Source organism: Otolemur garnettii, unplaced genomic scaffold, assembly GCF_000181295.1.
Source record: "Otolemur garnettii isolate 467f Iridium unplaced genomic scaffold, OtoGar3 scaffold00044, whole genome shotgun sequence".
Lineage (NCBI taxonomy): Eukaryota > Metazoa > Chordata > Mammalia > Primates > Galagidae > Otolemur > Otolemur garnettii.
The window spans coordinates 845,507-873,238 of record NW_003852439.1 but is presented as its reverse complement, the minus strand read 5'-3'; the positions used below and the strand labels follow the sequence as shown (position 1 = coordinate 873,238).

Here is a 27,732-nt window from a genome sequence, read left to right as displayed (position 1 = left end):
TGTGTACTTTAGTAATTTGAAGCAGGGTAGATTACTTTCTTGGGAACACACTTGGTTTCCTTTCCTATAAGGGAAATTATAGCCCACAATCAGAAGCCAACTTTCTGCTCTTATCCTGTGTGAATGGAAGGGATAACAGACATTAGACTCATCTAATTATCCCTCCAGAGGTAGGCTGTGGTTAGTTCTACTACATTCACTAATTCATTGTGAGCTCCAGAGGATTCAGGCACAGGGGTGAGAGGGGTCAGGAGAGGCCAAGGGAACAGTGAGATCAAATCTCCCTGTCTGTGTCTGTGTCCGTGTAGATCAAAACCTACTCAGCCTACTCAGGATATTGCATCCACTCCACAGAATGACTTAGAGAAACCGTTCTTCCATGCCATCGAATCTTAATGATAACAGACAAGAGGCTCATGTCAATGACTTTATTTAGAAGTCCTCTTAGTGATTTGCCATAGTTCTCTTGAGTATATAACTGATGAAACCAAGAGTTGCTACCACACCTGCTAATGTGGCCATAGCAGCTACTACTTTAGAAATTACATCTCCAGCAGCCCAGTGGCCTTTAGGGTTTACAACATCTGGAAAGGAACCAGACATTTAAGTCTTAGAATAAGCTGACATTTAAATCATAAAGGTAAATTGAAGTCTTACACATTGAGGCTCTCCAGAGAAGGAGATGAAGTTAAGCCTCAAACTTAGATAGTTTGCAACAGGGAATAGCCTCACCTCCCAACCTTCTTCCCTCCCATTCTTTTCTTCAATATTGCCACTTGCTTTTACCAGTCCAAGATCAGGTAGGCTGACATTTGAAAAGGACCTTAGTCTCAGCCTGTTTAATGTAACATTCTGATGCTAACAGTTATGGTTAACTGTCTGAGCATGTGATCTCAGATTAAAGCTATCTGGGTTAAGGATATGGGATAACAGGAACATTCTCCAATATAGATGTAAGTTTGGCAATAGCAAGTTAGATGCACAGGTTTTCTGAATACTATTAGAAATACTTCCTGAATTTCTTGAATAGTCATATTTTAGAGGATTACAATATGGCATTAAGGACTAGAAGTAACCTAGATGTCTATAAATGAAGGTCATGACAAAGCCATGTGGAATCCCACATAGCTGTTAACTGTGAGGTAGGTCTCTTTGTATGACGAGGTGGCTAAAACAAGTTAAAGAGTTACAGATCAGTAGGTAGAATATGTGATGTTATGTTAGTAATTTCTGGAAGGATGCATAGGAGACTTGACAGAAGCTCATCTCTGAGAGGGGAGACTTACTCAAATTTACCATAAGCATGTATTAGTATATGTAAGCATCAAACTGTTGGCATAAGAAGGTAAGAATTTGAATTCAGGAAGTACCTCAGGCTTTAAAGTCCATACCTTTGAATGAAGAGCCATCTGGCAACAGAAGAATGGGTCCAGGGAGGCTAACTGTAACTTTCTCTTCAGTGATCCCTGTGGCTGGAGACATAAGTTTCTGTTTGACTTCTGAAATATGAGTTTGAGAGGTATGGCAATGGAATATTTAGAAGGAGAAGCTCCATGGGCTATCTCGTTCTTTTATGTAGTTTTGCCTGCATTTGCAGGAAGGGTCATGTGTTACTACAAAAATGGGATGGGTTGTCAAAGAACATGTCTATGGCACTAAAAAACCTGCCCATCTCAGATATGTATGGGCAAGGCAGACTGGTCCAAGAAGGGGTTTCCTGGGCTCTTGAGATGAAGAGTTGATACCTATCCATGAGATATTTAGTTTTGAAAAGTTGAAGCTTGCTTTAAGACTCAAGGATTTGAAGGTTTTACCTCTCCTGTGCCTAGAGGATACAGGGCAAGTCACAGAACACAGAGGGGAGTCAGCAGAGAGTTGATTGCAGATTAAGGCACTGCAGTGGAAGTAGACCTGGAAACAGAAGACTTAGGTAGAACCTAGGTATTAACATTCAACCTGTCCCAGGTGTCTTCTTAGTCACTTACCAGGCTAAAGAGCTCCTGGGCTTCTGAGACAAAGACAAAGGTCTTCACATCAAACCTTTGATAGTGATCAGGATGGGGGACAGTGGAACCAACAGGATGGAAGGTGGTTTGGTAGTTGTCCATGTTATACACACAGCTAGAAGGCACATACCAGAGAAGGATGTCAATCTGGAGATAAGCACAGACATTGACCCTCCCCCCAAACATACAAAATAGTCACCCATTAAATAACAGTCCATTATTAATAGTCCATTAAATAATAGTCCATTATTAATAGTCCATTAAATGGACTATTGCTGTATCTACCTTCTAGTACCTTTGACTTTGTACTTCTTACTTGACCTATCTAATACCCATAAAGTCATAGGTTCTACACCTTGGGTACTTTTCTACATAGTACAAAAATACAACCATTTGTTTACCAACTATACTTGTTAAGGAAATGTAACTTCTATGTGTCATTACAGAAGACACTGGCTTCTTTCTACCTGAGTGTCTGTTATGTGTCAGGCAGTATTTGTTGGTGACAGAAGGAAACTCCCTCTCATTTTCTAGTTTAATATGCCAGAAGGGGGTTGATGCTATGAAGAACATAACTCTGGGTGGTATGTACTAAGGGCGGGGGGGAGATGGACCAGGTTAAGGGATAAGGAGGGCCAAAATAGACCTCATGGATGAGCTGGATACTTGAGTCTCTACAAGTATATAGTTAGTCTCAGAGCATTATAGTGCTTGGGTTCTATGTTAAATGGCTTAAATGAACATTCTAATACCAGGGTTACCACTTAGTCCTGTTGTGTGACTGTGTATTCTAAAGCCCAAGAGGATTTTTTTCTATCCTAGGCAGGTTCTGACATATAAACTGGGCAACCTTACAGTATAGAAAATACCTACCCATCCACAACAATATTCCACTGGGGAAGAGAGTCTGGGTCTGCAGTAGATGTTGCCCAGCAGTCATCTAAGACAAGCTTGATTTTGGGGTCATCCCTGTTAAGGATTTTCACTTCCATATAAATTGGTTGGTGGAGATATTTCACTAGAGGGTATTCATTGTTCTCATAAGGTTGTTGGTAGGAGCCATCTGAAATGGAATGAATGCCTCTTTAGTATTCATGTAGTTGATGGCTAACAGGTTGCTACTACTCCATTAGTCTAGTAGCATCAGAAAGCTCATTTCAGGGAAAGGTTCTCCAAAAGTAAGCTGAAACATCTCACCTGGGTAGGTCTGCAGGATTAAGGTAAGTGGACCTGGTTTCACTGAGGCCACTGGATAAGGAAGACTTTTGACACTGAAGTTTAGAAGCATGTCATCCCTGCTGTAAGAACACTTTACTGTCATTCTGTAAGAGAAGTGAAGAGAATTTTAGGTACATTGCTTGAATTTAAACTACAGCTTAAGTATTTAAGTAGCAGTTGTATCATACCTGAACTCACTATCCCTGGATATTTTGCTTGGAGGAAGATCTGTCCAGAGAGCATGTATTTCATTTTCATAGATAACTCTGTCATTTTCAAACTAAAAAATGTCAGAAAATTGGTCAATAGCCAATTACTTTAAAGATGATTCTCAATCTCTTACCACCTACTAGTACTGACCTTATGTCTTGTTCCACATCCATTCAGGGGTATGTGAAACTGCACCAGCTCTTGAGACTGAGCTGTAAAGATAGGCCTGCAGGATGAGTTTCCCACCCTGAGGGTGCTCAGGTTGAGAGCTGGTTTTGTTTGGTGGCTGTAGACCTTGAAGTCCATAAACCCATCTTGGGTGCACAGCTCATCTGTAATGAGACAGCAGTGAAGGGTTTAGAGGACAAATTTGTCTGCCCTCTGATGCTGTCAGTCAACCTTGAAGTATTGAGGAAAAATTCTAAAAAAGGCACTAGAATATGTCTTAAGTTTTTGTTTGGGAAAATACCCTGAGAAACAGCTTGAGTTACAAGGGAAGCTGAAACAGTTAAGCCACTCTATATGAGAACAGAAGGACTTTTCTTCCCCAAGGAAGGACTAGGAGACACGAAAAGGGCCATATAGGGCAAAACCCTGGTGAGAAGTGTTGATGAGGGGTTGAAGCAACTTAAGATCAGACTTAATGTTTTTAAGCATAGTGTCTGCATTATTGTGCACCGTCTTTTAATACTCACAAATCCTGAGTGGTTTGGGAGGAAATTGAGGTAGAAACTAATATTTCCTATTTGGTCTGACCTGTGCAAATTAGAGAATAATCACTAACACAGGGGAGATGCAATGAAGAAATGCTTATTTTGTATTCCTTTTTGGGAATTTGTAGGTGTTTGGGGAGGGGGAAGTCCTTAAAGTTCTTATATTTCCTTTGATTAGAAATTTTAGCATTCTTAGATGGTAGGCTCAGGCCCATGACCCGATATTTCCAGGTTGCTTAAACATGTAATAGTTACAGTGATTGTTTTGTAAGTATTACAGAGCTCTGATTAAAAAGTCTTTAATTTCTTCAAGCCATAAAGCAATACATTAGAATCAGCACTCTTGTTTTCCCACATGTACAAGGGCCCAGATAGAAAAAGAAAGTGATTAATAAGATCTTTACCTATATAAACTGGTGACTCACAGAGACACTCAGGAGAGATCACCATGGATACGCTCTCTAGTTGAAGGTAGAAGGTCAGCATGAGTGACGCTAAGTAGAACTTATCAAGTAGGCAGTTTTCAGAGAACTGAAATAAGAATGTCAATTAGTAGCCACAGCCTGTCTGAGGCTTTGTCACAGGAGGCAGGAAGGAAGTCTATTGAACACTTGGAGGGCATACTGCAGGCTTGTTCTGGCTTAAAGAAAAACCAAACAAGTGAGCTCCTATCACTTTTCTGGAGCAGGATGTCTCCCCAGGCAGGAAATTTATTGCTTTAAACTCATGTCCTAAAGTATCCAGCACTGTACATTCTTTGTAGTAGGCACTACAGTGTGGGTTAACAGATCAAATTCCAAAGAATAGTGGAATATCCTGCCAAGCCAAATCCAAGTCTAAAGGATTCTACAGATATTATAAAATGCTATTTCAACAATCTGGAGTCCCTGGCAATTCCAATCAAGATTAGCCTCAATGAGGACAGTATAGGATTCTTGTTTAGATCAAGGTGTTCTGTTTTTGGAGTACAACAGACATTCATCACTAGGTATTTGACTATTATACTTCAATGAACATAGAAAAACTTAAGTTTCCATTGCAGAGGTTAAACAGGCTCAGCAGTGTTGGAGAATAAACTTCATTCCTTGAAAAATTCATTTATGCAAGATGATAAAATGAGACCTTCTAAAATTTGAATCTGTTACCCAAGGATTGGGGTTTATGAGCAAGTCACCAGCTGTATTAGGATTACCCACAAGAGTACACTTGTCAGGATTTTGTAGTTTAGTGGTGGACAATGGCACATACTTTTGTTTTGAGAAGAGTTTTGCTGAAATGTAATCTCAAGCCATTTGTTGCTTCCATATCAATCCCATTGTCGTGCAGCTTGCTCACAGGGATGTTCTTGTTCTCCAAGGTCACAGACTTCAGCTTCCCAGGAAACTGAGGTATGGTGAGAGTCATGTGTGTGGCATTACAGGTCGCAGGATCTGGAAGGAATGATTGACACAATACCCATTACCAGCCTTGATTAAGCACCTTAAACAATGTCTCCCACAACTGAAGATGCAGCTACCTGTGGTCTTACCTGACACACAGATACCTTGTGATGAGAAGATCACCTTCTGCCCAGGAGATTCAAATGTAAGCTTCAGAAACACCATGTAAAGATGACTGTTACCTTGCTGGGGGAAATAGCATTTTCAGAGACATTGGTATACTTGAATCTGGAACCAGTAAGAATGTTTAGGGCAAGTGTATATTCAAGTATTGGCCAGCATTTTGGCAAGTAGAACCATTTTGTTCTAGACTGTCCTAGAGGTGTTCTAGTCTACAGAACCTTGTCCATTCTGTAAGACCTGGAGGACTAATGTCTGTGGATATCACCTGTAGCTAATCATTTCTAAGCATAAATAGTTAGCTGTATGCCATAACATTTTATAGTGTCAGTAGCCAGAGAATGTTTATGAGAATTAATCTGAGTAACATGGAATAGGACCATCCTTAAAGTGGCTGATGTTTGAGCACCTATGTACCAGGACCTGTCCTAAATACTTTAACACATTAGTTTGATGTAGTGTCTTGACTGTTGACCTGGAAAACACCAATATGCACTATGAGACAAAATATGGAACAATGACCCAACCATTTTAAGATTTTTAGGAGTATACTTGATTTGTATGGTACAGATTTAAGTTTATGGAAAAGAAAGATTGAGGTGAGGACCATGTTTATTTAGTTTACCATTATATCTTTAGTACCCCTTTAGGTACTTGGCACATGGTAAGCATTAAGATATTGAGTCATGAGTTTAGACACATAGTTGAAAGCATGTTTGGATTTAGGGACATTGGCCCATCTCTTGGTGGTGGGTGGTACAAAGCTTTTATACTTACCACATAGCGCGTCACTCCAGTACCACTGAATGGCACATGGAAGATCATCTTGTGGTTGTCAATCAGGAGATTAAAGCCTTGATTCAGGGCCTCTGACAGGGAGAGAGTTTTAGCTTCTAAACCATCACCAACCTCAAGGCTCCATCCCATCTTCATACTGGACTCCTAAAGTCAAAAGCTTTAATTAGAGGAGTAGTGTGAATATAATCAAGTCTATTGTAGTCTAATGTTTTATTGGGTTAAAGGTAATATCTTTAATAGAATTAAAGATTAATAAGGTATATAACTTTAAAAGATACTTTCATACCTCATTGTCATCAGCTAAGCTGGAGAACATCCGTGGCAAGGAAAACTGGAAGAGAAGTAAATCATGACGTGAGGCTTATGATCTGAAGGAGAAAGTTTCTAAAGTCATACCACCTGCTTGTATGTGGAAGACAGAAGTTGCTATGTGGTACTGACACCAAAAAGGCTGGTTGTAGGATTCAGTAGGAAAAGCACAGCACTAGTCATAAATCTTAACTATGCCTTTAGATGTCATTTCACCTCTTTGAACTTCTGATGTCCCTTCTAGTTGTAGGTTCTTATATGTATGATCTGTTACCATGTCTATAGAAGTACTATGTGAAACATGGAATTCCATCATTGGTGTGGTGTTTTGATATCTGTTACTCTTAGTTATCTAATGTCAACATTAGCTGTATTAAACTAAATTCCACAAAGATGTGATTGATCTGTTTTGCTCATTTATTATAACTTGGCATCTGGAATGGGGTCTAGAATGTAGTAAATATTAAGTGTGTCAATTTTTAATGTGATTATAGCTACCAATAGAACCCCTTCTATTACCAGGCATGATGTGCTAAGTACAGTATATACACTAATAGTCAATTCTTAGAGGCACCTATGAAGTACTGTTTTATCACTTATGGACTTGGAAACACAGCCTTAGGGTAGTAAGAAATGTAACCCATACAGCAAATAGTGAATCATGGTCTAATTTTTAAGCCCAGCTCTGTTTGGAATACTATATTCCCCCATAGTAGCCATATTCTCCAAGTAATCAGCTTATTGCACTCACAGACATGGAGTCCTTCTTGCAGATTATAGATGTTGCAGCCCCATGGGTATCTTCTACTTGCATCGTTGGGCAGAAGAACTGGTATGTCATAGCTTCAGATTTTAGATCAGCATTGCTGTTCATGAATCTGATGGTCATCTGGTGCCCACCATGCTATATGTGAATAGCATAGTAAGAACAGTAAGTGCTGGCACCTCAGTGGAAAGGTGATGCCAGAATACCATATGATCCACTCAAGTGGCAAAACCCTTATGCTACTAGCATCTAAGTGCTAAAAGCCACCTCATTCCTATAGTAGGAGACTCAAGATAGCTCTTTGTGAAACCATAGCAAAGCCTAGTGTTGACAAAACCATTCTAGCATTAAGAATTGGAGTTTAGTTTGTATCTCATATCTATACTTTATGTCTGGATATCATGGCCCTGGTTGAATGGTGGTCAGTATGGGGCTTCCGCCCAGGTTATTCAAATACAATTACTGAGCACTGGAGTAACTGCCTTTGTGCTGGCTAGAGCCATCTTCACTGTTACCTCTGACCTCAGGAAACTCAGCCTAAAGCAGGGGTCAGCTAGTCTTTCTATATTAAGTATTAGTAACATTTCTATAAGTATAGAAGTGTAAAAGCTATTCATAATTCAAAGACCATTAAAGGAGGTCACGAACTGGATTTAACTATCTACAGCTTGTGGTTCACAGATCCTCAGTCTACGGGAATGTAACTCTAAAGCCCCTTGAATTGGGAAAGTTTTTAGAAAGGGAAAGTTTAATTACTAGAGAATCAAAAAGGGCATGTGATTATTTAATTGGTCAATCACAGACAGCCTTTGACCAGATCTTACAGCTCAAATCTCTTTGCAGAGCAGGTTCTAAGAAAGTATCTTCTCAACCTCAGACTATAGACTTGCTTCAGAATCATATGGTGTAGCCTGTTAACTCTGCAGGTTCCCAGAGATCACCCCAGACCTATGTTATCAACTTCAACAGCCAAACTTAGTTTTCGGGTGATTTTTTGGCACAGTAAAGCTTGTGAATTTTTGCTTAGGCAGGTTGTTTTTATTGTTCCTAATAACTCTGATTGGGCACTACTGTTACTGCTTAGCTACTGTTTGCCTTCTAATAGCTGTTTAGGCAGGATGGACATTCTCTACATATTTGCTAGTAGCAAAGTGGTCTTACATCTCACATATGAGTTAGAAATCATGTTTGGGCACTTGGCACAGAAGCTGGACCCAAGTCTTCAGTAAGATTGAAGTAAAGTAAGATTCTTTAGTTACCCAGTGGAGAGGGTAACATTATCCTCATTTCCCAATGAGCAAATAGAGCCTCAAAGAGCTTAAGTAACTTGCTTGAGATCACACATACATGCCGGCAGAGTCAGGGGTCAAGTGCTTGAACAAGATAGCACTGACATTGCAGGCCTGATAGTTCTGTGTTATGGGGTTGCCCTGAGCAATGTTGGCTCTCTGACAGCACCCTTGGCTTGTACCCAAGTGCCAGTAGTAGTTCCCTCTTCCCAGCTGTGATAACAAAAGTGTCTCTAGACTGTCAAATGTCCTCTGGACAGGTTAAGGAGGAGAAAATCCCTCCTTCACCCGCATTTGAGAAATGCTGCTGTATTCCAAAGAGTAAGTTCTTAACTACCAGGTCTAAGACAAGTTAACTATTAGGTTACAATATGCTTCCCAGGTCGCTCTCAAAGCAATTACTTACCACTCTCATGGTACAATCATCATATGGGGCACTCAGGGTGAGCGTCTCTGGGTCCAGGACATAAGTACAGTTCAGCATTTCAACACCAAAGGGATCTACAGAAACCAGATCAGCTTAGACAGGATGGCTGAGAGGCACACGCCTGTGACAGCCATAGCACCAAGACTGCCAATCTGTTTCCAAGGCACTTCTATTGCTTCAGTTGATTCAACTGTGTGGTATGACTCAAACTTTAAGATGCTGTGAGTTTCTCAGAGATCCTGATACACTCTCAAGGAAACAGATCTCCCACTCTTGGTGGCATCATGCAAATCAGGGACCACCCCCTCCCATGGGGCTGTGGGAATTGGATGTCAGTAGATGCCAGAGTTGAAATGCTCTGCTTACCAGGCAAATGGGACTGGCCCTGAGCTAGGGACAGTCTACTTTGTTAGATAATACATACTACCTACCTACCACAGATGCATTCCATTTCTCAGTGTCAAGACCATGTGAAAACTTCACTATTATTCCATTTTCATCACAAATAATAGTTCCTGGAGAGCAAAAGCAGCATGTCAGGGCTTTGAGCTACATGAGATGCAACTCCTAGAGAGGTAGAGACCTCTCCTCTACAATGGATATCAAGGAAGATGCCAAATGAGCAAGGCAAGAATTGTTCCCTACCCTCCAGGATCCCACAGATGGGTGAGAAATGCAGACAACTGCCATGTAGTATACCAAGAACTGTAAGGAGGTATCAAGCACTCAGGGCTTTCTGAAGCATACCAGGGAGAAGCCTAGATTAGGGCTAACAAGCACGTCTGTAGACACCAGCTCAGAACCTTGACAGTGGAACTGATGGAGTTAGGTCTATGAAAAATGGAACAAAAGCTTTGTCAATAGGTGTTGCAAGTTAAAGTTAAAAGTCCTGGGTAAGCCTCAGATCAAGTTTTGTACATGACCTGCCACTTCACAACTTCTAGCTCAGGTAGAAATGAGTAGTTCTGGTTTTGCCTGTTACATTGATATCATGGCTTCTAAAAAGCCATGAGTTTGTGATTAGAAACTACTAGTCCTAGAGATAGGGGAGGAGTTATTGTTGTGGTTGGCTATTCAGTAAAAGAGTTTCACTCTGCTGCCCTGGGTAGAGTGCAGTGGCATTATCTTCGTTCACCACAACCTTGAACTCTTGGGCTCAAGTGATCCTTCTGCCTTTGCCTCTTGAATAGCTGGGACTACAGGTGCCTGCCACCATGCCTAGCTAATTTTTTTTTTTTTTTTTTTTTTTAAGTAGAGACAGGGTCCCACTTTTGTTCAGGCTCATCTCAAACTTCTGAATGTAAGCATTCTGCCCACCTCAGCCTCCCACAGTGTTAGGATTACACATATGTAATCCTAGCCCAAATCAGTTTCTTTTTTAATTCTTTCATTTAACTGCCATAGTAAGCCCATAGGTAGATACTGGAATGGTCCAGTGACTTGAGGAAGATAAGGGGGTGAGTGGAGGTTGTCTGAGCCAGGAGTATGTTTGCTAGCCATTTTAGGCATTCTCATTACAACCCATTCTTTGGGTTAAGGGGGCTTTTTGCACTCAGGAGACATACCTGGGAGGACAGGATTCACCGATTGAGAGACATCTGCTGAGTTCACTGAAGTCACAAAGGTGAAGAAGAGAGAAATCGACCAGTAGATGCTGGTGAAAAATTAAAAACTGCCTTAATTGCCCGTAATTAAGGGACAGTTAAAAGATGACAGGGGAGAGAGTTAAGGAATAATGAACTAAATGAACATGACCCACTATGTCCATTCCCCTTTGCTCCCAGAATAGTGAGTACCTCCAGCCTGCATTGAACCAGCTTGGAGGAATCCCAGAACCTCCTCTCTGTCTGCACACCATGGTAGAAGGAACTACCAAACCACCCAGTTAGAAAGCGGGCTGTTCTGTGTTTTTATAGCAGGAAGCCAGCTGTGACTCCACTTTCTCGCCATGGGGGCACCTGAATCTTCTCCTACCCTCCCAGCTGAGAGGGAGGGATTTGGGAAGGAAATAGCATCTATCCTTCCTTCCTGACACCTGCCTTGGGTGTTCTGCCAGCTGCTTCTGTGGAACAGGAATGAAATCAACCTTCCCTGAAATTGACTCCAGATGAGTGAATTGGTGTTTTCCCATAACTTTGGGAAAAATTAAGCTCTTTTGGACAAAATATTTACAACTCCAATGTAGAGTGAAAGGATTATGGGCTTTATTAAGAAAAGAACATGTCTTGTTCACACCATTAAACCTTTTTATACAGTAATCTCTAGTCTCTTGGTTATTGTGGCTGTTGCCCTAGTAATGTGCATAAGTATTTCTAAAAAAATAGAAAAAAAGAATTATTGACCCCCCAAGAATAAAAGTTTAAGCTTACTGCAAAAAAGAAAAAAATACAGAAAAAAGCTAGAAGTTCACCTATAATCTTGCCACTATTACTATTTAGGTAACTTAATAGACATTTTCTACAAATATCACATACAATTAAAAGAAAAAGAATGTTGACAGTAAAGTTTAAGTCTGTTTTGTAATCTTCTATTACATGTTATGGGCATTTCCATATCAAACAAAGCTGTTCATTTTTAAAGGGGCATAGTATTCAATATTGAGATAAGTCAGTCTCTATTTAACTGTTCTTAATTATGGGCATTAAGGCAGCTTTTAATTGTTTATTAGTATAAAAGATAATATGAAATTTCTTATACATTTCCTTGGTTAACAAAGAATACATTTCTAGAAATAGAATTTCTGAGTCAGATGTACTATGGATCTAAATGAGAATGCCATATTGTTAAGTACTTGGGGGTTTATCTATGGGGAAACAAAAGCAGAGCAACTTGCCAGAGCTTTAAAAACTGAATGTCAAGACCAGGATGAGAACTTAGATTTCCTGAGACCTGATCAGTGTATGGTTTCTCACATGGCCATTTGAGACACCTAGACGTCTGCAGTCCATATACTGCTCAAACTCTGCACAAGTACCAGCAGTTGACATTTGTAAATAGTGTTGATTCATATGTTGCCTTTGTGGTGAAACTTGAGGTGTCTGAAATACTATTGTAGGTTAGTATTGTCCTGACTTTCTTGTTCAAAAAGAATCACATGGGGCTCTACTAATGTCAAAGATTCCTGGGGTTCCCCCAAAAGCTGCTGGTTCAGACTCTGGTGTGTGTGGGGGAACCTGGGTAATGACTGCTCAACAAGCACCACAGGTGATTCTTATGATCACAAAAACTTGCCAAATACCTGGAGGGGGGGAGGCAAGAAAATAAATGGTTGCTGGTGATATACCAGACCCAATTAATTAGATTACATCCCAGTGAAATTGGGGAGAGAGAATAAATACAAATAAGCAGGTTTTGGGGGATAGAGATTATTAATAGGAAAAACCCAAACTCTGTAAAATAATTTAAAGAAGTTTATTCTGAGCTGAACTTCAGGAGTGACCATCAGTCTGAAAGCCATACCCCCCAAAACTTGAGTAAGTGGCTCCAAAGAAATTGATTTACAGTTTGATTTCATATATTTTAGGGAGACAGGATGTGAAAGTAACATAATACATGGAAGATATATGTTGGTTTGGCCTGAAAAGGCAGGAGATCTCAAAGTGGGAGTTTATAGGTTATAGATGGGTTCAAAGATTCTTTGTGTTGTAACTAGCTAAAGAAATAAAGCTTTGTATAAAGGCTTGGAAGGTTTTAAGTTGGGGAAGTCTGTTAATCAGAGATACACCATGATATAGACTCAAGAGATCTGTTAAGCAAATTGATGGTCTGTAGGTGTGATTTAACCTTTTCCCCGCATGGCTTTAGGTCTTGTTAATAATTTAGTACTTTATTGGCACAAAAAGTCTATTGTCAGTCTTATGGTCCCTGTTTTAACATTAATGTTGGTCAATTGTTGTATCTAAACTCCAAAAAGGAGAGAGTATAATGAAGTGTGTCTGACCTTCCTTCTCCTCAAGGTCAGAAACCCAGTTTTAAGTTTCTTCTAGGGCCACAGGGGGCCCCTTCTGTTTAAAGGGGGGCTTAGGATTTTATTTTTAATTTATAAGATGGTAAAAAAATTCATTTTACAGCAGAAGCACAATAGCAATCATTTCTCCTTCTACGTGTATTTCCAAAAAGTGGTCTTTTTTTCCTACAAATATGAAGGTAATTTGTTACCACAATGGTTAAGACTATGATGAGAGGACATTGGAGGAAGGAGCATGGATGCAAAATTCAGAGACCTACTAAGGGGGTAGTCAGAGAGATAATAGATTAATGTGCTTGTTCAGCCACCCCTGGTAGCCCCTCCTCAGGCTCACTCCTCCCCCTAGACTGTGTCTTTTACTAGAGGGGGAGGTTTTACCTTAAAAGAGTAGCTTGAGTCAGACTAGATTCAAATTGGGGCCTTCTGGGAAGTTAAGGGGACACAGAGAAAAGAAGATTTGTTGTGAATATGGTAAGTACCCCAGAGATTAATTTCCTTTGCCTCACCTAAACCAGACCTATGGTGTTTGAGAAATAGTCACTGAACAATTGGCTCCAGGCCAATAGGAACCAATGTCTCAGATTCTGCTCTAGAAAAGCCCAGCATAAGTGCACAAGGACACAATGTGTTCAGTGCAGCTGGCTTTAAAAACAAGAAATGGCTGCTCAGTACTAGGACTGAAGAGGAGAAAAAACAAAAGTCTTTTAAAAAATGACAGAGTCGTAATATTTCTAAGCAAACAGTGAAAGCTCTTGCAGATGTGTGTTTTCTACACTTTTTTCAATGTGCCTTTCAAAGTTTGCTAGTTTATGAGCACAAGGTGTTTCCTCTCCTCTCCACTATCCAGGTCTCTCTACCTGAGTATTATGAGGCCAATTTTCTGCTGCTAATCACAAGACCTTTCTTCACAGGGATTTTAGGTTGCTCTTATGTGTAAAAGAAAGTCCAGTAGTTTCCCTGTTGTCTCATTTGGGCTGGTGCCTTCCTCTTTGACGTGTACTTCCTATAAACAACAGTTTATAACTCTTAAATTCAGAATCTGTTGCCTTTTTCCTGTAATTATAAAAATATCTACTGAGGACAACCTAAATATCATCATCTGAAGATGATTAGACAAACTACAGGATATATTCTTCAGCTACTGGAAACAAGTGTATAGATTGTATGGATTCATTCAGATCCATGAATGCTGATGTGAAAGATGTCTGCAGTAAAATTGGAATTTCAGAGCTGTATAATTCGTATACTTTCACGTTTTGCTTTGAAAGAAAAATGAAAAACCCATTGACCCAAAGAAAGAAGGTGAGGCCCAGAATATAATTTTAAAGAGTTTACTTGAGCCAAAATGAGGACAGCTGCCTGGGAAACACTCCCCACTTTGCCTTGGGGATTGCTCCATTTAGCCTTTGTTACAAACAGGCTTTCAAAAGGCAAAAGGGAACAAGGAGTGCATGGCTACAGAGTTGTTTGAATTCTCATTCAAACAATGGGGAATTCTCATTGGTTTACATAAATACCACTGATTAGTAATTGGCTGTACATTGTTGAATTATAGGGTATAAGTTATAATGTCTGGAACAGATGGGTTAACTTTATGGCTGCTTGGAGTCAGTCAGTCTAGAGCCTACATAGTAAGTGGCCTCAAGAATAATTACTAAGCTGAAGGCGGGAATAAGAAATGACCTCTATCACATTTCATTGTCTCTCTGCACCTGATATTTTAAAGAGACTTGTATTGTTTAGTTTTTTCCCTTTCTTAAGCCTATGTGTGTGTCTACTTATTTGTGTCTGCATGTGGGTATATAAATGTACATTTGCATTACACATGTAGAAGAATATCCCAGAGAGTTAACAGTGTCACCTAGGGGAAGACAGAGTACCAGTGTCCAGGAAGTCCATTGTTCATTCTAATTCATTTGTGTTCCTTATGGGTTTTAAATAGATTTAATATTATTGTTGTGGGTCAGGCGTCCTGGTGTCCTGAGTGCAGTTGACCTGGTTCGATTATTCAACTGAGCTAGAAAGTTCAACAGAGGAATGGTGGTAATTGAAAGTAAAAATGAATACAAACTGTAAATAAAACTGGAGCAGCATGGGCAGTGTGAATAGAAAGCAAAATTAACCCGCACAAGTTTCAGGGTAACAAAGAGCAAGTTAAGAACACTTCCAAAGGGGACCTCTCATAAAAGAGAGACAGAGACACAAAGGTCTGCAGCAGTATAAATACTTTTTCTTTTCATCTGCAATAGGCTGCAAGTCTTTCATTGGCCTCTCTACCACCCAGGCAGGATTGCCCTTTTCTATTGGTCATTGGTTACCTAGGTTACTTCATACTCTTATTCTTAGGAACCCTCCAGACTTCTTAGTTCAGCAGTCCAGATTTTCCTCCCTTTCTCTTTGAAGCCCTTTTCTTAGCATTCTTTCTCAATTATCTCTGGGAATAGGAATGAGGAGATAGAAGTGTTGGAGTTCAATGATTTCCCTACAACAAGGCACTGAAATCTCCTTGCCTATCAAAGAAAAGAACACTGAGGAATCACACCTGGATGCACTTTTTCAAAAGATAGTATCTGCCCCTTGAGCTCATTTGAATTTCAAAGAGAGAATCATTTACAAGGTGATTTCTATCTCACAGGTTAATTAATTCTCCCAAATAATCATTTACTGCTCCTCAGGAGAAGTGTCTACAATCCCCATCTTCTTCCTACCTTATGAAAAAGGGTATACAAAGCTTCTGCACCCCTGGGGGGGGGGTGTTGAGAATTAGAGAGTGATTCCCTCCTTCCCTCTATGCACATTAATAAATTTGTATGCATTTTTTCTGTTATTAATCTGTCTTTTGTCAGTTTATTTTCAGCAAACCTTCAGAGGATGAAGGGGGAGAAATTTCCCTCTTCTACAGGAGAATGGATGACTCCTGCTTTTTTCACTTTATTCATTTCTACTTTGATTGAATTGTTATAGTGATAACATTGACAACAGCAAATCTGATTTCTGAGCAATCTATATAAGCTATATAATCAAAGGCTCAAGGGTCAAAACTCAATGGTATAAATCTATAACACCCAAGTGTTATACATTTTGAGCATGAGGCTTCCAAACAAAGCCCAACTCCCTATTGTAAAAATGAATATATTAAGTCTAAAGAGGTTTAGTGACTTAAGGTCATTTACCAAGTTTGTAGCAGACAGAGCTCCCTGAGAAACTATGTCTTCTGATGGCACTCCCTGCTTCCACCCCACTTTCTAATTCAATTTGATTTTCTCTGTGTGTGCTTGCTGCACCCATGAGGGGGTGTTTTAAAACTGTATTTCTCTTTCCGTTCACTTAGCTTTAAAAAGTACCAGATGACATTAATTAGAATTTAGCAGTATAAGATAAATAAAAAAAATTGAAAAATGTCTACCAGTTATGCTAATACAGCCTTAAAATAGTGTTCAAATGTCAAATATGAATTTAACTTGGAAAAATAAGATAGATGATGTCAATGAGAATGTTCTTAAACATCATACCATGGTTCCTTTAACAATCTAACTATACAATGTTAATGTTGTTTTCCCCTTTGGACCTTTAGACAAATCCAGTTGAATGAGCCTGCTAATAGGAATTGATTCAGAAATAACTAGGGCAAAGGTTTATCAATCTATAAATGTAAGGGCTGGATGACTTGATAAATGCATGAGAAGACACAGAAGTTCTAAATAAAACCTCATTTACATACAAATGTTAACACAAATAACTGCAGGTAAGTAGCTAGGGAGAAAAGGTTTTCTTAGCAATGTAGCATGCTCTTTTTGGTTGATAGAATATATAAAATATCTGTATTAAGTATCAAAATTTTTTTTTTTTTGCATTTTTGGCCAGGGCCAGGCTTGACCCCACCACCCCCAGTACATGGGGCTGGTGCCCTATTCCTTGAGCCATAGGCACCACCCAGTATCAAATTCTTAAGGTGATGTGGTAGATTGTTTATTAAGGCCTCAATCTTCCACCCCTCCCTGTATTGCCTCCTTTTACGATGCAACTTTGCAGTCCTTATTTCATACCCTCTCATACCTCCCACCAAATCTGGCTGGCCTTGTGACTTGCTTTGAACAATGGAATGTGATGGCTATGATTGCATGCCAGTTTGTAGACTATGTCTCAAGAAGCCTGTACACCAATGCTCTCTCCATGAAAACAAGCCTAGGCTAGCCTGTCAGATGATGGACAATCACAAAAAACAGAGATAGGCTGTGCAAGCTGAGGCCCATCCTAGAGCAACCAGTCCTCAGCTGACCTGCCAGTTGACTGCTAATGAATGAGTGAGCCCAGCCAGGGTTAGCTCAGTGCAGAAGAGCTGACCCATTGACTACAGACTTAGGAGTTAAATCAATGCCTATTGCTTTAAGCCACTTTGTTTATTCACTTAGTTTAAGCATGATTATGTCAGTAGATGTCTATGACTGTTATTTAGGATTATTTAGAATTCCTATTTCAAAATAATTCCAGTCTTTTAAACTGGATGTCCTCAATGATAGGTAAAACTGAAAGGCACTGATAAGAACACTCAAGACCAAAGTGTAACAATGGCAGTAATGTTTATTTTGACACTTGGAGCAAGTGTGCTAGAATCTAAAGGATGTTAGCAGCGTTAGGGAGGAGACAGATCTTTTCATGGGAGCCTGAAGAGCAACTGGCTTTACAGAAAAGTCTTTCTTATCAGGGCACCAAGGACACATAGCTTGTTATTGGTACTCACTAGGTTAGCTCTTTTTATCAGGGCATCAGAGGCTCGGGGTGCAAGGACGTGATGAGTCTGTGGCTTGTCTCCCTTATCTGAGTTATGTCTGCCTGTAACTAGGTTTTCTCAGATCTAGGATGGAGTTAGCTTGGCCTGACTAATGCTCCAAAACACATAAGACCCAAGCATAAGTGAGTATACTTAAATACATACAGGTACAAACATTTTCTGTTTAGTAGTATTCTTTTCCCTTCTTTCAGTAATAGCAGTGTAATGCAGCTTTAGGAAACTTTTTCCTAAAAAAAAAAATTAGATGTCATCTTGGAGAGACTTGCAGTCAAGTCACCTCCAACACCTCTTGGGCAAGAGGTAGTCACATGACAGCAGCTGGTTGAACAATCACGTTCCCTATATGGAATCTGAATTTTGATCAGGGTAACATAGATTTGAGCTCAGCACATTCCCTGAAGGGTTAGTTGTCTCTCAGTTTCAAGGTTTTGAAGATGTTGATATGTGTTCAATCTTATCTCCAATTTTTTTTAATTTTGAAATTTTATACAGAAAAGTAAAAAAAAAAATAGACAAATGAATATCTGTAAACCATCCACAAAGATTTAACAGTCAATAACATTTTTCCATATTTGCCTCATTATGTCTTTCTATATGTTTTTGTTGTAGAGACATTTCAAAGTAAGTTGTGGATATCCTATTTCTAAATATTTCAACAAATTTCTACTAAGGATAAGGACATGGGCTGGGCATGATGGCTCACACTTGTAGTGCTCCCACTCTGGCAGGCAAAGATGGAAAGATCACTTGAACTCAGGCATTCAAAACCAGTCTGAGCGAGAAAGAGACACCGTCTCTACAAAGAATAGAAAAATTAGCTGGGCATGGAGGTACATACCTGTAGTCACAGCTTCTCAGGAGGCTGAGGCAGGAGGATCCCTTGAATCCAGGAGTTTGAGGTTACAACAGTGAGCTATGAAGATACTACTGCAGTCTGGCTGGGGCAACAGAGCAATATCCTGCCTCAAAAAACAAAAACGGAATAAAAGAAAAATCCCAATTAACTCTGTAATGTCATCTAATATACAACCCATACTCAAAATTTCTCAGTTGTCTCAAGAATATCATTTATAACTTTCTTTTGTAAACCAGAATTTGATTCATGCATTGCATTTGATTAAGTCCTTTTATTCTCTTCAAATCTATAACAGTCTCCCTTTTTTATTTTATTCACCATTGTTGTAACATTGACTTTTTGTCCGGTCTAGGTGGCTTTTTCCTTAAGTGACTTCACTTCTTACAAAATGTTTTTTGAGATATCCAGAATGAGTGTCTGTTACTTGAAACTTTAAGATTCCAAATCAATACACAAGGTATTAGATGAGCTGGGAATATTAAAGTGGGCAGGTAGGAGTGGGACTTATAGGACAAGGCTCCTGACATTGAGCAGCTACTCTGAGCCAGGTACCATGCTACATGGAAAAGAGAAGATGTTTGGAAATACCCGGATACTGATTTGGTTTACTACATCCCAGAAGGATATGTAACTTTGCATATGCTGACTTTGGTTCAAGAACCAAGAGAAATTGATATTTATAAGAGATTAGTGGTATGTATATGGGTATGCACATGTGTGTACATGTACAGTAGAACCTCCATAGTTGACCACATCTCTACATTGATCACCTCCTTAAGTTAACCTGATCTTCTGTAAACTGGACAGGCACCACAAGTACTTATCAGTACAGTAGGCCTAGTTCCTTATGTTGACCACCTCTGTATGTTGAGCACTTTGTTTCAGTCCCTGGGTGGTCAACTTACAAAGATTCTACTGTATATATATTTTTTCTGGAGTACCCTTTAAGGACATAATAAGAAATGGGCTGCTGTTTTTAATGGGCAGGACTCTGTTCAAAGAGTGTCTGAGTAAGGTCCTCCCAAAAGCAATAACACTATGGGCCTAGGAAAAGGCATTACTAAAATACATACACATAGCAACTATTTTTGCTCTGTGTGGGTACTTCTATTAAATTTCTATATCCTTGGAAAAAAATGGTGAATTATCCTGGAAGTGTGCATGTGGGCATACTCTTTGTCATAATCAGTAACTCACCTACAATTGTGCAATATGCCAAGTTTAAGTCTTACCATCCTATGAGGGCAGGTGTTAATATCCCCATATCCCCAGTAAGAATACTTTTGAGATGGTTGGGAGTTGGGTGGAAATGCAGGAAATGGTGACTAGAAGGAATTCCCATAGGTGTACTATATATATATTTGGTGTCTGGCACAGAAGAAAATCAGGACCTTTCAGGATGTATCTGGTGTGAGAGGTATTAAGGGGGCCAATGTCATTCTCAAAAGGCCATCTGATGTATCTTTTGGAGCCAGTTAGATACTGTACATGCATGAAGTGAGTTGTGTACCCAGAAACGGTTTTGGTGTGATGAAAAATGACAACAGGCTAACTGTTGCCCTCAGGGAAAGGATTATAGCCCAGAACAGTAGGGGATGAGGGGGAATGCTGAGCCCAGGCCACATGTAAAGGAGCAGCTGCTTCTCAGCTCAGGTAGAGATTATTGTCATGATCTTCAGTTTTTTATCTTCATGCTGAAAATCTAGGTTCTATTACATTCCCTCAATTTCAAGTATTGACATTTAAAAAATATCTTCAAAATCTTGTGCCTGCCAAGCAAGACATATCTATAGGCCACATTTATCCCCTAAACCACTAGCTTTTAATTTTCTAAAACATGGAGAGCATGTGTACTGTGGCAGAGCTGCAGCTTCATCCTTTTGGCATGGAGCAGGATCTGAACCTACAGCTCCTCCTCTTCCCCCACATTTTTTCCTTCAGCTTCTCTGGATCCTGGGCCAGGTGTGTGTGCAGCTCTGTGGTGCAAGGTGGCAGCTTATCCTGCACACCCTCATGTCATCGAGGTTGGATGTGGTGAGAGACAGGCAGGAATTCTGTTTTGTTCTCTGGAGTTCTGATTTCTCTTCATCCCTCCTTCCTTCTCAGTTGCTGGCCCTACTGACTTCAGGTCTAACACCAGGTGCAGAGGAAATAGCCTTATTAGGTAGTTTAACCAGCTCCACACTTGTATAATCTAATCCCTGTAATAAATACCTTGTTTGATGTCACTCAATATGGTTCTGCTTATCTGATCAAACCTAACTGATGCAGAATTTGGTTGCTACCTCCTTATATTACTGGTGAGGAACCTGGATTCCAGATAGGCATGATAATTCTAGATTTTATAGTTGCTTGGCGACAGTCTTGGGAATTGAATTCAGGGCTTCTCTGTGTATTTTACTCCACCCCTCCCCCATGCTTAAAAATGTTGATTCTCACCTTTGTATAATTTTTATTTCTTTGTATTTATTTATTTTCAGACAGCGTCTCACTATGTTGCCCTCAGTAGAGTGCTGTGGCATCAGAGCTCACAGCAACCTCAAACTCTTGGGTTTAAGCGATTCTCTTGCCTCAGCCTCCCAAGTAGCTGGGACTACAGGTGCCCACACGCTATTTTTTTTTTTGTAGTTGTCATTGTTGCTTGGCAGGCCCAGACCGGATTCGAACCCACCAGCCCTGGTGTATGTGGCCTGTGCCCAAGGTGCTGAGCTACAAGCACTGAGACCTTTGTATAAATTTTAAAGCATCTTTTCCACAAAATATTTTCTTCTCAAGTTCAAGTAACAACTGAGTCTGATTCTTGTTAAATCTCCCTTCATTGTAGCTCTGTAATTCACCCTTTCCTCTTTTTGTCTACCTGCACCCCTGCAGGTTTTGTAGCTGAGTACTGGGAAAGAATAGATGGTTCTCAGGAATAATGTGAGTCGTTGAGTCCTTCTAGAAAGAAGGGAAGAACATTTTCATCAAGGGCATGATGTATAGGTCTTGTGCTGTGCACGGATGTATAAATGATCAAGGTAGGAATAAGAAAATGAAATGAAGCTTCTTTGAGGTGAATTTCCTTTTAGTTGATAAGTAGAGAGCTATTATGGGTTAAATATGTCCTCCTTCATGTCCCCTAAATTCATGTTGAAATCCTAATTCCCAGTACCTCAGAATATGATCATATTTGGAGATAGTGTCTTTACAGAGGTTACTGTGTTAAATTAGGTCATTAAAGGTGGCTCCTAGTCCAAAATGACTCATGTCCTTAGAAGAAGGGCATCTATACAACCATATGGAGGAAATTTGTATACAGACATCTATAGAGGGAAGACCAAGTGAAGACAGTTCCCGTGGTATTTATAGAATCTGAGTTTTGAGTGAGGTTTCAGATCATTGAGTTTAGAGGGGATCTATTGGTGGAAGAATTATGTTGCGTGAATTCTTCAAGTCAACATAGAAGAGCTAATAATTAGGAAAGGGGCAAGACATAAAAAGGGTGAAATTTGTCCAACTAATAAAGCCAGTTGACTCAAGTATAAAATTTAAATTCATAGCCCCTGCTTAGACTATCCAGTATTCAAATTTTAAAGAATTTGTTTTTGGAAGCCTTTATAAAACCCTCCACTGTCACAATGTATGCCATCTGGGATATTTAGCATTTATAAAATGTGCAGTTAAGAGATGCCAAGAGATTCCTCATGCAAACCAGATGGTACAATAACAAGTCTGTCTTTATTTTTCTGGTAGAAAAATAGAGATTTGAATGGCTTGAAACTTATGTGAATAAATTAAGCCCAATCAATACTTTAGGGACATTACAATTTCAATAGTCAACTTACCCACCTAAATATTTTCATAAATGTTTCCATTTGGGGAAGAAAAAACAAAGGGCAGACAACGGCACTCTTGATTGCTTCATGTTTGTATTCTTTGAAAATGTTTCTAGGGAAAACAACACCAATGACCTTCAATATGGAAAAGAAAGTTTCTCCTTATTTTAACAGTAACATATGTATTTAAATGAGGAGTGAGGTTGTTGAAGTTTCTTTTGAATAGGAAAAATCCACATCAAATAGGTTAAACAGTTTTATGACTGTGCTGAAAAGAAAAAAATGCATGTGTAAGTGACCTTACATGTAAGGTAACACATGACCTTAATACATGTTTTTAGCTCAACAGATATTTTTCTCATGAAACCAAGTTCAGTGCATAACAGCAGTGTGTTTATGATGCCTTGTTTTGCCCTTTCCTGGTTCCTGTAAGTTTTCCATGTAACAACAGGACTTTTGTAATCCCCTTTAATTTCCTTTACTTTCTATGTTATTGCTCTTATTTTCTTTAAAATTTATAATAAGATCCTCATTAGATGAAGTAATCTTGTTAAAAACAATGTTCTGCTCAGATCTCTTTCCTTCTTACACACAAAAATGTGCTTCCCCACCCTATAAATTAATTTCTTCTGTAATTAGACATGAATAGCTTTAGAGATCAAACACATTCTGCCTTTGAAATATGATCTCTTAGGACACAGAGGGCAGTCTCATTACCCAAAGTATGTGTTTCTCGGCTGCACAAGCTGTTGAAATTTCTTTCCCAATTAGCAGTGAGTGATTTCTTAGAACAATGAGAAATTTGGTTTGTTCTTTGTTAGTGTTGTTCTTGGGGGTAGACTAGAAGTATCCACCAGCACTAATCTTGGCCCCTTCTTTTCCTGTCCCTGAGCAAAGGAATACACAGCACTTTGCTTTATAGTAGTCAAAGTCCTAGGGCAAATTCTTCATCTTGGCCAGGATTGGACCCCATGGTAGATGGAACACCTATTTAGATCTCCTAGTTTTAGGTAGCCTCTGTTGTGTTGGAAAAGGCTGCAAAATCATAAACACAACAATGAGAAGTTGACAGTGTCATCACTCTGGTAGGTGGGGACCCATTGGTGGGAGAATCTCTCCAGGTGCTACCCCTGAGGACTTATTAACTCTGTTTTCTCTGGGTCGTTGGCAAAAATGAGTGGTATCTGGATAGAAAGGCTTCAAAAAGTGATATAGTTAAATGCTTAGAGTTCCAGATAATAGGTTGAGTTTCTAGAGTTGTTGGAAAACAAAGGACAAAATAAAACCTATCTCTCTAAACCTAAGTAACAGGTGGATGCAGAAGTCACTAGCAGGATGTTCCTCTAAGTTGAGTTATACTAGTATTGCAGGAGTGTAGGAAGGTGCTGGGCAGGGTGAGTTTCCAACAGGAAAGGCATGAAGCTCTTGACTTGAGATCAATCCCAGCCAAGAGGAAGCAGCATTTGGATGAAGAATTCATCTATGCCCCTGATTATCTGTAAAGCAGAGTTCTGCATTCCTTTGCTCAGGGAGAAGAAAAGAAGGGACATTGCCACTCAGGTCTAATCCCTCAGAGTCTCTCCACTGTGTAGTGGCAAATATTCTTTTTTGCCTTCCAAGAGTCCAGCAGCATACTGTTGGAACAGATTCAAATGCTTAACTTCACAAGAACAATGTGATCAAAATATACAGCCTAACTTCATAATTGCCCCTAAATTACTATGGTTCCTTGCAAGGAGTTAGTGTCTACACAATGGGCTTTGAAGAGTTAGGAAAGAGACCAATAACTGAGTTAAAATTCTCTCTTTCTCTCCCTCCCTAAGCCATAACCAAACTACATCCAGTTTTTAAAAACATACTTTATAGGGGCAGTTCCTGTGGCTCAGTGGGTAGGGCGCCGGCCCCATATACCTAGGGTGGCAGGTTCAAACCCAGCCCTGGCAAAATTGCAACAAAAAATAGCTGGGCATCATGGTGGGCACCTGTCCCAGCTACTTGGGAGGCTGAGGTGAAAGAATTGCCTGGGCCTAGGAGTTGGAGGTTGCTGTGAGTTGTGTGATGCCATGGCACTATATGGAGGGCAATAAAATGAAACTCTGTCTCTACAAAAACAAAAACAAAAACAAAAAACAAACAAATAAACCCCCCCCCAAAGAAAATACTTTATAGCTCATAAGGAATTTTATTTCATCTTTACTACACTAAATTAGTTGATGATATTGCAATCACTAAGACTGCAAAGAATTGGAGACTCAAATAGATGTGATAACTTTCCCCAGATCATATGGACTCCAGGTTTTCAGCTGTAGGTTCAACACTCAGTTTCACCTTGAAGGACTCAGGAGGGATCTTAAGGTTCAGGAGGATTTTCTTTTGCTTTTTTTACCCCCTCCCCACCATTCTTCTCCCAAGGAAGATGTTTTTGCAGGGAAATGCCAGAAGTGCCAGGATCTTTATTATTTGAAAAAAGTTCAGATGTTTTAGCATTCCACAGGAGAGTCCGAGTTCTAAGTATTGCTGGCGTCTAGAAGCTTTTCTTTCTCTTCCTTGTCTTTCATCTCCAGTTCTTTGTCTCTCTGTAATTGCTCTGTCTTCCTTATCCTTTCCCTCCATCCTCATCTTCATCCTTCTCTTCCTCATCGTCATTGTCATCTTCTTCTGAAAGCAAACTCTTTGGATGAAGTCTTAGGATTCTACTACCGGTAATCAATCTTTAAGAAGCCCTCTTTCAGGTTATGTATATTTTTCTATTCAGTGTGCATGAATGAATGCACTTATGTCTAAATTAAAGTTGTTCATGCAAAAATGAACTGAGGAACAACCTTACCTTTTTCAAAGTATCCACAATCGTGTTTGGCTAAGTCACTCTCTGTGAGCTAAAACCTTTCTTCTTCTTTTTTAAATAGTCAAATAATGTTATCCTTCAGGCTGTTTCTACAGTTTCTATTGCTGTTCACACAGAAACCAGAAAAAGAAACACACAGTGACCCTTGGAGCTAATTATGATAATGAGGAAGCTGCAGATGAGCTGAGCAAATAATTTATCTTGGAATAAAGACTTGGACAAAAAGATGAGAGGAATAAACAGAGACTTCAAAAATAGACTTTCCTCATACTAAGTTAGAGGAATGTTATCTAAAAGACTTTGTAATGGTATGGGAAGATGTGGTGGATTAGAGAGAGAAAAAGACATTATGAATGTATTTGATGAAAGTGTTATAAAATATATACCACAAGAGAATATATGTACAGCTAATCAGTTGTATAAGGGTTATGGTTTCTAATGTTCTTGCAGTTATCTTCAGACATCATGGATTGTGTTAACCCTTTTATCTGGTATTTGTTGAGAGCTGTGCTGGTTCTATTCAGTGGTCAGCTTCTACAAATACCCTCTCTGTGTTTAAAAACAATGTACATTTTCTATTGAGTGCAGAGTTCTATGTGACTATTAGGTCAAGCAGTTAATTGTGTTCAGGCTTTTATATCTATGCTAATCTTTACTCTGATAATAACATTCAGAGGGTGTGTTAAAATTTCCCACTATGATTGTGGATTTGTTCTTTTTTTTTTCCTTTAGGGCTATGCTATTAGGTATATATTAATATAAATTTAGGACTATAATATTTTCTTGATTAATTGTTCTTTTTGTCATTCTGTATTCTCTCTTTATTCCTAGTGATATTTTTTGGCCCAAAATATAGTATTTTGCCTGACATTATTGTTCATTTTTTATTGGTGCTCCTCAACCTACAATGGGGTTATGTCTAGATAAACCCATTGTAAGTTGAAAATATATGAATACCACTGTAAGCCAAGGATTACACTGAATTCATTCACTTTCACACTATTATAAAGTTAAAAAATGATAAAATGGTAAGTCAAACTGTCCTAAGCCAGTGACTATGTATACCTACCCCCCATTTTTGCTAATATTTGCTTAATATAACTTTTCCATTTCTTGCTCTGTCTCCAATTTTATACTTTAGATGTGTCTATTGTAAACAAGACATGGCTGAGTCTTCTAAATGGTGAATTTTGTCCATTTATTTATTTATTTATTTTGATTCAGATAAATTAGGATTTTTTTTTTTTTTGCGTCTACATTGTCTTCTTTATTTACACTGGTTTCTGTATGCTTTTCCTCCCTTTATTAAGGTGGTGTTTTATTTATTTGGATATTTAAAAAATATATGCATTAAAAACCTATAAATTTCTCTCAAATCTGTTTTAACTGCACCCTATACATTTTGATATGTTGTTTCATTTCATTTCAAAATATGTTTGATATGAAATGAAACAACATTTGATAACATATTTTGTTTGTTATCTGGACTTATGTATAGAATATATAAAGAATTCTTATAAAAAAGAAAAACCAATAAAAAGGAGCAAAAGATTTGAACAAAAGATGCAGGAATAGTTGATAAGCAGAGGAAAAGGTGCTCAGTATTATTTATCGCTAGGGAAATGCAAATTAAAACTATAATAACGCCATCTTAAAACCACTAGGATGGCCATAAACAAAAAAACAGATATTAACAAGGGCTAGTAAGGATGTGGAGAAATTAGAACCCTCATACATTGTTGGCAGGAATGTGAAATGGTATAGCCACTTTGGAAAACAGTTTAGCAATTTCTTTTCTTTTCTTTTTTTTTTTCCCCTGCAGTTTGGCTGGGGCCAGGGCTTGAACCCTACACCCTCAGCATATGGGGCCAATGCCCTACTCCCTGAGCCACAGGCACCACCCAGCAATTTCTTAAAGTTAAATATAAATTGCCATATAACTCAGCAACTCCATGCCTTGGTATGTATCCAGGAAACATAAAAATATGTTTACACAGAAACTTATATGTGAATGTTCGTAGCAGCTTTATTTATAATTGCTAAAAATGGAAGCAATTCCAATGTTCATCAACCATTGAATGGATAAAGAACATTTGATATATTAGTACAGTGGAATATTCAGCAATAAAAAGGAACAGAGGAATTATTATGTGGTACAACAT

General features: G+C 39.1%; 1 protein-coding gene across 1 annotated transcript; it reads right to left on the bottom strand.

The window, feature by feature from the left end:
* Nucleotides 1–444: 444 nt before the first annotated feature.
* Nucleotides 445–11,153, bottom strand: ZP2 (zona pellucida glycoprotein 2). Its single transcript, XM_003790693.3, is given in 19 exon segments — nucleotides 445–609; nucleotides 733–806; nucleotides 1,386–1,472; nucleotides 1,815–1,911; nucleotides 1,986–2,121; nucleotides 2,880–3,069; nucleotides 3,204–3,328; nucleotides 3,413–3,504; nucleotides 3,585–3,772; nucleotides 4,552–4,678; nucleotides 5,396–5,577; nucleotides 5,676–5,772; nucleotides 6,484–6,648; nucleotides 6,791–6,835; nucleotides 7,565–7,717; nucleotides 9,275–9,369; nucleotides 9,727–9,810; nucleotides 10,861–10,949; nucleotides 11,092–11,153. Coding segments are annotated over 19 exon segments (2,253 nt in total).
* Nucleotides 11,154–27,732: the final 16,579 nt, after the last annotated feature.